The sequence below is a fragment of the Maniola jurtina genome, chromosome 25 (assembly GCF_905333055.1).
Source record: "Maniola jurtina chromosome 25, ilManJurt1.1, whole genome shotgun sequence".
Classification (NCBI taxonomy): domain Eukaryota; kingdom Metazoa; phylum Arthropoda; class Insecta; order Lepidoptera; family Nymphalidae; genus Maniola; species Maniola jurtina.
Window position 1 is genome coordinate 5,286,267 of NC_060053.1, and position 12,321 is coordinate 5,298,587.

The 12,321-nt window shown below is 37.6% G+C and overlaps 1 protein-coding gene across 2 annotated transcripts; it reads left to right on the top strand.

The window, feature by feature from the left end:
- The first annotated feature begins 652 nt into the window (after positions 1-652).
- On the top strand, positions 653-12,292 carry LOC123878162. Of its 2 annotated transcripts, none has more exons than XM_045925266.1 (10): positions 653-1,037; positions 1,213-1,419; positions 3,576-3,659; positions 4,942-5,052; positions 6,586-6,805; positions 7,859-7,926; positions 8,701-8,814; positions 10,084-10,146; positions 11,162-11,329; positions 12,053-12,292. In XM_045925266.1, exons 1-10 carry the CDS (start codon positions 1,002-1,004, stop codon positions 12,215-12,217), a joined length of 1,236 nt encoding a protein of 411 aa, XP_045781222.1. In that variant the 5' UTR covers positions 653-1,001; the 3' UTR covers positions 12,218-12,292. The 2 variants fall into 2 exon arrangements, with proteins under 2 accessions (XP_045781222.1, XP_045781221.1); XM_045925265.1 differs by having other exon boundaries at positions 654-1,037; positions 6,571-6,805; positions 11,162-11,327; positions 12,054-12,292.
- The last annotated feature ends 29 nt before the right edge of the window (positions 12,293-12,321 follow it).

Genomic DNA, 12,321 nt, shown 5'->3' on the forward strand with positions numbered 1-12,321 from the left:
ATTGTATTTTAATTTTCGGGATGCTTCGAATCAACCCAAAAAATAACTGCCATTAGGTACTTATTCTGTACCCATTCGGTGCTTGTGTCTTTTATTTTATGTATATTAATTGATTGTGTTAAGGTATCTAATTAAAATAAAAGACAGAAATAACGTAATATTTTGTTTTATTTATCTTTTGGTGTATTATACACCTACCTACTACATCGTGGTCAAGCGTGTGTCTATAGTCAATAAAAAACCATCAACAGTTCCTGAATCCTTATAGGTAACTTAGGCGAGTAGGAACCCTGTAGCATCAAGATTAAGCAATTGGATCCAGAAAGATTATAATTATTAAATAATGTTCGATTAAAAAACATTTTCTTTTGTATTGTAAATTATTTAGAAACCTCGAAACTCTTAATTCTGTAAAAGATATCATATTTACACGAAACTTACAATATTGTGTCATTCTAAAAGCTCTCGCTATTTTAGCAATGTTACCCGTGTCTACAGTCCGACAAGGCTCATGTGGCACTTGAGTGAGGGCGCAGCTTCTGAGATCCTGTGCTGAGATCAGCCTCTATGATCAAACCACAGAGAAAAAAACGTAGTGATTATATCATAGACTCGTATAATCTCTTTGCCACTTACTGGTCTGCTGGTCTGTGTTTGCCACAGAGTACAGACCAGTAATCCGGGATCAAAAAAAATAAATTTTGTTTTGTTTTGTGTCTTGTGATAAGGGGTGATAAAATTATTGAACACATTGAATAAACCTGTTAACATGCTGTAAACTAAACAATTACATTTTTGTTTTAAAATGGTTCTACTTCAATGAAAAATTATAGTACTGTAACTTGGAGAATAGTACATAATATTTTTTAATTTTTTAGTGTGAGCCAATTACAGAAGTCCTGAGGAAGTCTTTTATTTATAAACTAATAATTACAGTTATCCATACTTCTCTAATAAATAATAAAGGCTTAAATTATAATAAGAGTTATATTGTTGCTAAAATGGTTATCATAGCAATTAAAAATATTCCACCTAAGGTTAGCAATAGTTTTCTCACAAACATAACATTGTTTGTAAAAGATTCTAGTAAAAGATTCTATTAAATATACAAAATCTTACTGACAGCACAATGTATTTATTCAAAATTTACCATTGTAGGTAAAATTTTTGATTGTCAGTGGTCTTACTAACTTAATTTACACTTGTTCACAGATGAATTTGAAGGGGCTAGTGAAAAGTCTTGCCCCGATAATCAGAGGACACTTTGAGGCGTTAAATTTCACACACAGCAAAAATGGCAAAACTGCATACATACGTCTCGCAGAGAAGCTGTCTACTAAAGATGTGATAAACGCAATTAATGCCAATAAGTTGAAGTGTAATCAAATGATAGCATTTGTACCAGATACTGTGCCAAATGTATGTTTTACATTATTTATTTTTAACACTTACCGCCATGCATATTTAAGGTTTTTCTAGCGCACCAGGCCATGATGGCAGCATGCTCGCCATGCAATTTCTTTCACTGCATACCAAGAAAATATAACAGCAAAGTTGGTGCGCTAATTTTTGGTATGCCGGCTGCCCATGTGGCAGAGAGAGTGTTAAGATTCCATATCTCCAGAGAAGAAGAAACCCTTATAGGATCACTTTGTTGTCTGTTTGTGTGGAATCAAACCCTAAACGGTACTTCCGGTGGACTTAGAATCATAAAATTTTGCTGGTAGCAATGTTTTAATAGAACAAGTTAAGGGAGAATTCCAAAAACCCGGAATTTGTAGTTACATCACAAAAATAATATTATCTTCATTATAAACATTTTTATAGTAATATCAGTAGTATTTCATAGAGATAAATGGGGAAAACATTCAGTATTTATCATCCATATTTTTCTTTATCAAACTAGGTATATTACAAATTAGAGTACATATATGTATACAAAAATTAATGTAATGTTATCGTTTAGCCACAGTAACACAATAATTGTTAAATCAATCATTGAAAATGTTAGACTGTACGAGAGAGATGGAAACAGCTAACCACAGCGCCTTAAACCTATTAGATTTAGATTAATTTTGGAATACATATTATTGACCACTAAGTTCTTCTTCTTCTTCTTCTCTCTGGGCTGGTTTCCGCACTTAAACGTTTCCGTCTGTTGTGCGTGCGTTGCCCCTCCCCGCCGAAGTCTTCACTCCAGCCATCCAAGCTCGCTCCAGAAGCCAAGTAGACCGCCCAGGTTGCCGAGGGCTTCATGAAGTGAGGTTGGGGATCCCAGATGGCGTTCTCGATGTTCTGCTACGCTTGCACACTCCAGGAGCACGTGCGTCGGTGTTTCATCGACCTCCATGCAGGCCCTGCACAGAGGACTGTCGGTAACACCTATAACGAAAAGGTGTTTGTTTAGTGGGCTATGCCCTGTTATGAGTCCCACCACCTTCCTAAGTTTACCTTTGTCCAGGCGGAGTAGTTTGTTAGTTTGTCGTATATCTATGTTAGGGAAAGCCTCTTTGGCTTGCCTGCAGTCAGTTGCGTTTGCCCATAGATGAGAATGCTCTTTAAGTGTTAGTTCGTGTAACCAAGTTTTATACTCACTGAAGGGTATGGGTACCATAGGCTCTGGCCCTGTCACCTTCAGCGTCGTAGCCTTGCGTGCTAATGCGTCCGCTGCCTCGTTTCCCTGGTCCCCATCATGTCCTTTGACCCACCGTAGGGTGATGTCATTCGACATGGCGAGTGTTTCCAGAGCCTTGTGGCAGTCTTGTATGAGTTCAGAGGTTGTCGAAAATCTAGCCAAGGCTTTAAGAACAGCTTGGCTATCCGAGTTAATGTTTATCTTAAAATTTGTTACCTGTCGGTTTGCCATTGCTATGGCTGCAGTTGTAATGCCTACACACTCTGCTTGGAAGACAGAGTTGTCCTTACCGAGTGCGTGACTTATTCTCATGTTTAGTTCTTGGCAGTAGGCCCCTGCTCCTGTGCCAGTTTTTGTTTTGGATCCGTCGGTGTACACTTCTATTGCATCTTGTGTTGGCTTCGGATCTATGTTTATCTCTGGATTTATTCTATATGGTTTGTCCAGTATGTATTTTTTCCTGGTTCTATCGCATTTCCACTCCAGGCGTGGTTCTTTTGTTATGCTTTGCACTAGAATTTTAGTGTGCCTTGTGTTCTGTTCTTTCCACAGACCTGAGGTTTTCAGTCTCAAGGCTGCGAGCGTTGCTTCCTCTCTGACTTGTAAGTACAGGGGCGGGATCCCCAGTATAATTTCAAGTGCTGTTGTAGGTGTGGTACTCATGCAGCCTGTAATGGCGAGGCATGCTTGTCGTTGGAATTTCTGTAATTCATGCCACTAAGTTATGTTCACTCAGTACTGAAGCGACTGTTAATGCCATTTAGTAGCAGCACTTTGCAGATAATTATTGATATGTATTTAAAAATTATTTAGGAAATTCCTTGAAGTGTAGGTAAAAACTACTACCGTAAAAATATAGATTTAGATTAGATTCGACAGTACTTGTAAAAGTTCATTTGAATAAAAACATTTCTATTCTATTCTATTATTTATGTTACAGCTACCACTTGCGCATACTCCAAAGACAATTCCAACAAAGATTCGACGAAAGCTGCATATACCACTCAATGTTACAGCAAAAGAGGTACCTATTTATATTTCTTACTAGCTGATGCCCAAGACTTTGTTCCTGTGGATATAAATTTTAAAAATCCTGTGGGAACTCTTTGATTTTCCGGGATAAAAAGTAGCCTAATGTGCTAATCCAGGATATTATCTATCTCCATTCCAAATTTCAGCCAAAACCGTCCATTAGTTTTTGCGTGAAGGAGTAACAAACATACACACACCCATACATACGCACAAACTTTCGCCTTTATAATATTAGTGTGAGTGTGATATGAACAACTCTGTTGGTCAGAAAATGTGATGAAAATTTTATTGTTATTGTAACTTTATATCATGTTCCTTTTGTCTAAGTATTGCTCTTTCTCGGAAACTGTCAAAATTTGGGTCATTATAATAGTCATTTAGTATTTTTTTTTTTTAAAAGAATATTAGCCATGTTAAATGACTAATATTCCCCTTTTCTCTCCAACTAAGCTTCAGGCTTGTGCTAGGAGTAGGTACGACAATAGTGCAACGGGCGGGGTTTGAACCGTCGACCTTTCGGTTTTCAGTCCACTCTTTTGAGTTGAGCTATTGAGGCTCTCAGTATAGTATTTTGTACCTATGTTTCAATTGGATCACCTCTTTCTCACCTGCTTTTGAGGGTGTTCATAGAGAAAAATTTTCAGGACCCTAGGCAAATTAAAAAAAGGATTTAATTGTCGGTAGAAAATAAAAAAAAAAGCGGCCAAGTGCGAGTCAGACTCGCGCACTGAGGGTTCCGTACTCGGGTATTTTTTCCAACATTTTGCACGATGAATCAAAAACTATTATACATAAAAATAAATAAAAATCTGTTTTAGGATATTTTCATATAATACCCTACTTGGTATACTTAGTTAACTTACTTTCAAAATTGAAACACATTTTAGTTTTTTTTTTAAATGATGTAACCACAGATTCACGGTTTTCAGATTTATTCCTTTACTTGTGCTATTAGACCTACCTACCTGCCAAATTTCATAGTTCTAGGTCAACGGGAAGTACCCTATAGGTTTTCTTGACAGACATGACGGACGAACGGACAGACAACAAAGTAATCCTATAAGAGTTCCGTTTTTCCTTTTGAGGTATGGAACCCTAAAAAGACAATAAATTGTAGTTAGGATTTTTTTAACCGACTTCAAAAAAAGGAGGAGGTTCTCAATTCGTCGGAATCTTTTTTTTTTATGTATGTTCCCCGATTACTCAAAGACGCCTGTACCGATTTTGAAATATTTTTTTTACTAAATACGTCAATTTGAATATTATAATTTCAGCTCCTCTCCAAATCACTAGAGAACATAGTAAAAGAAATGCAGAACAAGTTCGTAGGACTGTACCGTCTGAGCGAATCTACTAAGCACCAGCTCCTGGAGACCATTGGAAGGGTGAGTTTAACATTCAGTCATTTTTTTTTAGAATATTAGCCAAGTTTATCATTATGACATACGGCTTAGAGTGAAAACCTCGTAAGTGTAAAAGAAGTAACTTTTCAGGAGGAAGAAAAAACTGCGTGCTGTAAAATTAGAAGCGAGTATTTACGAGTTTCTCATTTAATGTCATAGATGGCGTTACGACTTACGAGTATCGAATGAACAAATTAGTCAGATCAGGATGTGCGTTGCGAGGTTTTCTTCCTAGAAACGCAATAAAATAAATTTGAGCAAAAATGCATTCCCGAGGTTTTCACTCTAAGACGACGTTATATTCCCCTTTCCCCTCCAATTAAGCGTAAAGCTTGTGCTAGGAGTGGGTACAACAATAGTGCAATGGGTAGGGTTTGAACCGGCGACCTTTTAGATTTCAGCCTGCTTCTTTAACCGTTGAGCTATCGAGGGGCATGAGACGGGCGTGCCTGCGAAATTGAAATTTAATTTGGTTTTTCGCAATTTGTAAACTAATACGACAACGTAGGCTTATGGTATTTTAATTGCGACAATGGCAGTATCATCCTCACAGGTTTATATAAAAATCTTTACTTGAAATGGTCCAATTTAAGAAATTAGCTCTAGTATCGACTATAACTCACAAATTAGTTGATACTAGAGCTAATTTCTTAAACTGGACCCTTTCAAGTAAAGATTTTTATATAAACCTGTGAGGATGATACTGCCATTGTCGCAATTAAAATACCAGCCAACGTTGTCGTATTAGTTTACAAATTGCGAAAAACCAAATTAAATTTGAATTTCGCGGGCACGCCCGTCGCTTCCACCTTAAAGGTATTAACATCAATCCATCCCCTCCATTTTGATGACCTCCCTGGCGCGGTGGTAAATGCTGTGGGTCTTATTAGTGTGAGGTCCCGGGTTCGATTCCCGGCAGGAGTTTGGAATTTTATATTTTCTAAATCTCTGGTCTGGTGGGAGGCTTCGGCCGTGGTTAGTTACCACCCTACCGGCAAAGCCGTGCCGCCAAGCGATTTAACGGTGCGATGCTGTGTAGAAAGGGGTATGTGTTTAATAAAAACTGCCGTACCCCTTCCAGGTTTAAACTGCATCATCACTCACCACTAAGTGAGATTGCAGTCTACTATTGTTTACATAACTAAAATGCTTCTAAATTTTTTTTTATAAATAATTACTAAATAGTTACTCTATTTTTCTGTTGAAAAATCGAAAAATATTTGCTGTTTATCGCGTTGTGACGTCATCGATCGCCTTCCGTAAAAAGTGACGTTAGTAATTATGTCCAAAATAAAGAAAAATATAATCTACCGCTATACAAAACATCACATCATTTTATTACTACAGTCCAAGACTTAAAATTAATAAAAAGTAAAGGAAATTCAAAAGATTTTTATTCAATTAGACTTTTTTACAAGTACTTTTGTATCGTCAAGAGCAAGAGCATCTACCACTGGTCGGAATGCCTTTCGAAATAGATCGGTTAAGTTTAAATTGAAGTCTTTAACATTCCAGGTAGTATATCAAAGACTCAAACAAATCGTAGATGACCCAATGCACACCACCGAGTCAGGCTTTCAACTGACAAAGAACTACCGCAAAAGATATCCACACCACACGGACTTCCAGTTCATCATCCAAACCCTTCACAGCGTCCAAGACTCATTGGGCAGGAAGCGTACGAATCCGCAAGAGAAACAAATGACTACTTGCCCGCTGGGGTTTGGGGGAACGAGTGAGTGGTTTTTTTTTACCTGAGTGGGGCAAAGTCAAAAGGAAGGGTGGTCATTTTAGCAGACTACGTATGTATGTTTGTGTCCAAATTCTGTGTGTTCCACCGTAGTGCCTCAACTACTGGGCCGATTTTAATGAATGAGTTGTCAATTGATTCGTTGTATAGGTCCAGGTGATATAGGCTATATTTTATACAAAAAAATTGACCTAACTGATGTTACATCAAAGAAAAAGTAGGTCTCCACAAATTTTTTTTTGCTATTGTATCTAGTAGGATGTCAAATGAAAGAGGAGAAAATTTTGAACTTATGTATATAAATGTACAATAACATTAAAATATACCAAGCGACAGAAAAACAATTTTACTCTAATAATATTTCAGCGTTTATTAAGACAATCGCAGTTGGGTTTTAGTTTTCAACTTTATCTTGTTACAACTTACAATATTTATAGACTACTTTTGGCGGTCTTATTTGTGGGAGGTCTCGGGTTCGATTCCCGGCAAGAGTTTGAAGGGGAATTTGATAATTCCTAATCTGGTCTGGTCCGGTAGGAGGCTTCGGCCGTGGCTAATTACCACCCTACCGGCACAGCCGTGCCGCCAAGCGATTTAGCGTTCCGGTACAATGCCGTGTAGAAACCAAAGGAGTATGGGTTTAATGAAAACTGCCATACCGCTTCCAGGTTAGCCTGCATCCATCTTAGACTGCATCATCACTTACTACCAGGTGTGATTGCAGTCAAGCGCTAACTTGTATGGAGCGCGCTTGCCTAGAAGATGTCTACTCACTCTTGACTTCAAGGTCCCCATATTAAAATTGGAGGGAAAAACTGATGCCGGAAGGGTGTTCCGAATCCTAGCGGTTCGGATTAGAAACGAGGAAGCAAATCGCTTCGTACGTGTCCGAGGAATTTCAACTAACTACGGATTCATACCTTGACGATGGTAGAAAGGTGAAGGAGGAACTAGGTCAAAGAGCTCTTGTGCACACTCTCCGAAATATATCCTGTAGAATACCGATAGACTGGCAACTTTGAGTATATTTTGTTGCAGGTGAAGCATTACCCTTTGATACATTGAACACGCTGTGCCAGAACCACATCGTCAGAATATCCCAGAAGGTATATTTCACTATCGTAATCATCATTATCAACTGGAGGTCCACTGCTGGACATAGGTCCATGGGGCTTTCCCGTATGAGGTTGCCAACGTCCACTGCTGGACATAGGTCCATGGGGCTTTCCCGTATGAGGTTGCCAACGTCCACTGCTGGACATAGGTCCATGGGGCTTTCCCGTATGAGGTTGCCAACGTCCACTGCTGGACATAGGTCCATGGGGCTTTCCCGTGCGAGGTTGCCATTCTAGCATCTTGGGACCTCAACGTCTATCGGTTTTTAGGGTTCTGTACATCAAAAGGAAAAACGGAACCCTTATAGGATCACTTTGTATTTCCGTCTGTCTGTCTGTTCATCCATCTAACTGTCGTGTCTGTCAAGAAAACCTATAGGGTACTTCCCGTTGACCTACAATCATGAAATTTGGCAGGTAGGTAGATCTTACAGCACAAATAAAGGAAAAATCCGAAAACCGTGAATTTGTGGTTACAACACAAAAAAAAAGTGTTCATGAACAAATAATAGTATTTTCAATTTTCAAAGTAAAATAACTATACCAAATGGGGTATCATATAAAAGGGCCTTACCTGAACATTCTAAAACCGATTTTTATTTATTTTTATGCATAATAGTTTTTGATTTATCGCGCAAAATGTCGGAAAAATACCTGAGTATGGAACCCTCGGTGCGCGAGTCTGACTTCTACCCTATAGGTTTTCTTGACAGACACGACAGATGGACGGACAGACAGACAGACAAATGCTTGTATTTGTCGCAGCTAGTGGGTCATGTGAATGGATTGGAAGTGAAGGAGGAGACGTCGACGCCCGAGGAAGCTGCGACGATGAAGGTCCGGAAACACTTGAAGGATCTAGCGCAGTATATACCCTCTGTGAGTATACACCTATGATACAAATCAAAATCATTTATTCAAAATAGATACCATTGTACACCTTTTGTTTGTCCGATTTGTACGATTTGAAAGATGATATTATAGTCGTGATAATTTTTTACTTAAACTCAAACTAAAGCTACGAGGGTTCCAAACGCGCCCAAGTCTGAGAAGAGCCCACAACAAACTCAGCCAGGTATTCTTTTTTTACTATCACAACTTTACAAAATCACTTGTACTTATTAGAACTATCAAAGCTGTTTGGCAACTCATTCCCAAGCTGTCGTATCATTTAAATAATAATCCTTTACATTCTAATAGAATTTTTCAATACTAACACTGTACACATATGATAATACACTGCTGTTTTTATTAATAAGATTTCTCGGTTTTGATGTAAAGGATTATCAAGGTTCCATACCTCAAAAGGAACAAGTGTAAATAAAAAATTTATAACACCCCCGATAAGTGAAGGTTACAGTAACTAGAAAAGAGCTGATAACTTTCAAACAGCTGAACCGATTTTCTTGGATTATAGCTAAGAACACTCTCGATCAAGCCACTTTTCAAACAAAAAAAAAACTAAATTAGAATCGGTTCATTAGTTTAGGAGCTACGATGTCACAGACAGATACACAGATGCACACGTCAAACTTATAACACCCCTCTTTTTGGGTTGGGGGTTAAAAAAGGAATTCTTATAAGATCACTTGTCTGTCTTCAGGGAATTAAAATGTATAGAGTACTTGCTATTGACCGTTCTAGAATCATGAAACACAGGTAGCAATGTCTTATAGCACAAGTGAAGGGGAAAATCCTGGCTGATTTTGTTGTGGGCTCTTCTCAGACTTGGGCGCGTTTGGAACCCTCGTAGCTTTAGTTTTAAGTTTCGTAATTAATTACCACCACTATATCGACGATAATTTAACGATTTCGACCATCAAAAGGAGTATAATTGTACCTACTTTGAATAAATGATTTTGACTTTTGACTTTTGAAATCTGGAAACCGTGAACATGTGGTTACATCACCAAAAAACCTATTCCACGTATTAATACGCCTTACTCACAACCTTGAACGGGAAGCTGGAAGAAATCTGTGTTTAGAGATAAGCATCTCTAATGTAACTCAATTTATTGTTACTTTTTAACTACAATTTTGGTATATGAAAAATAAAAATATGTATTGTTATTACTTATTTCTTGTAGAATGCTACGGGACCCTTCGTGTGCAGACCAATTCGCACTTGACCATTTTTTCTCATTATAGATGGTGCAGCAAGTGATTACCAAGCAATTGATACCTGTGGAGGATAGATTTTGTGTAGTAAAGGTTAGATAATCTAAATAACTTCTAATTATACTTAGTACTAATTTTATTCAATTCAAATTCAAATTCATAGTATTTTTATTCAACTAAACTTTTACAAGTACTTTTGAATCTTCAAAGTAATCTACCACTGGTTCGTAATGCCGTTCCTACCGAGAAGAACCAGCAAGAAACTCTGCGGTTGCTCTTTTCAAGTATTCAATATACAATAATATACCATACTATATACAAGCAATTGCAGCGCCGTGTAGTGCTGGAGCGAGTTAAATCCAAGCTTTTTTGTCATTTACATAATCTTCGATTGTATATTTTTCAGGAGCATACTTTTAATACATTTTTTAAACTTGTGTAAAGGCAAGTCTAAAATTGACTGTGGAATTTTATTATAAAATATTACACTCATTCCCACAAATATCGACTATGGCAAACGCTATCCGTTGCGTAGATAGGTGCCGTTTTATTGACCCCGCGGCACCTATTTACGCATCTACTAGCATCAGACAGATGTTTTGTTTGCAATACATTGGCGAACTTTTAAAAATACAGGTTGTTTTAAATGTTCATTTTTCGCATTTTCTTGTGGTATCAAAAAAAAAAAACAAAATTCAAAATGTTTTAATTCAACTAAACTTTTACAAGTGCTGTTCGGAATGCCGTCGGTATCTGATCAGTTATCAGTACCCTCAGTATGAGATTTTACTTCTCACCAATTTTGATAGTATTCGAAACCTTTAAAATTTCGAAATTTTTTAAATAAAGACCTTTGATGTAAAAAAATTCAGTGCTATTGATTTTAATTTTGCAACGCTTCCGCTAACTGTGTATATATGTACAAACTTGAGCAGTTAAGGGCCATTTTACTTTAACGCTAAAGTGTTTCGACACTCAAATACATACTCTCAATATTGGTGAGAACTAAAATCTTGTACTGAGGGTACAGTAATCATCAGTTCTATAACCTGTCTTCGTTGTTTCTAGCGTTCTAATTACACTCTGTATTTGACTGTCTCCTATCCAGATATACGGAGAACCCTACCTGCCCGGCAAAGATGCAATGATGCCGTTCATCCGACAGTTCAGACCTACGAATACTATCCGCTCAGAGCACATGTACAACTTAATATCCGTCAAAGTGCCCCGAGAGATGCACTTGAAACTGCTCCAAGCCGATGGTACCGTTCTGAGTAAGTTCCCGCACTCTCATAGCAATATGGTACGGCAATCCGACACGATCGGTGACGATCAGGCGCAGGACCTGCTAATTTAAACGCTTCACTGGTATAAAATAAGAAAATCAATGCTTCTTGAGGTGCTGATTACGAAAATGGCGTCCAGTTTCAAATCCAAAACGGCGCTATTCATCAACATATAAAACTAAAAAATCTAGGTAAGTATATCGAGGTGCTAATTACGAAAATTACATCCATTTTCACGTACAAAATGGTGCATATCATCTGACCTGTTTCAAAAAACGTTTAAAACCGTACCCTCATCTGTCAGCTGGGCGACGCGCATGCGCTGCGATTTTAAAATGACCTTTATCTCTAATGTTTGTATGGAAGCTTTAAACAAAGTTTATGCTGTAGAAAGGTCCATGAAACTAGCTAACAGATTATATACGCATTAGTATATCAGCTTTGAAAATAGTTAAGGAGCGAATTAAAAAAAAAGATATACAAATAAATAAAGACTGCTTTCCAAAACTTTGTTTCTAAGTTACACCAGACTAATATTTTTCATAACAAAAAAAAAATGTTTAGTTACGAGAATCGAACAAGAAACAAACGGGGTCCATACTTGTATAGTTTAACTAACTTGTTACAAATAACTACAAACATTGGCTAATCTTTGTAAAGCCAGACGAGAGAGAGAAAAAAAAATTATAATCTACTATTTAATATCTTTTGCAGAAAACGCTAAATTGGTGATAAGACCGACCAAGTTATCCATTTATAAGGTGTCGAAATACCTGACGGACGCGGCTCATCTCATCGAGCCATTGCCTGCCGAGGATCAGGGGACGACAGGGGACCAGGCAGAGGAAGCGGATATGGAGTGGTCTGATTCATGGTAGACCCTTAAATAGTCGGCGGTTTTTAAAACTAATTGTAGAAGAAATAATCCTTCTAATAAACATTTTTAAAAGTAACACTCGTTTTTATTATTTACTAAAATCCA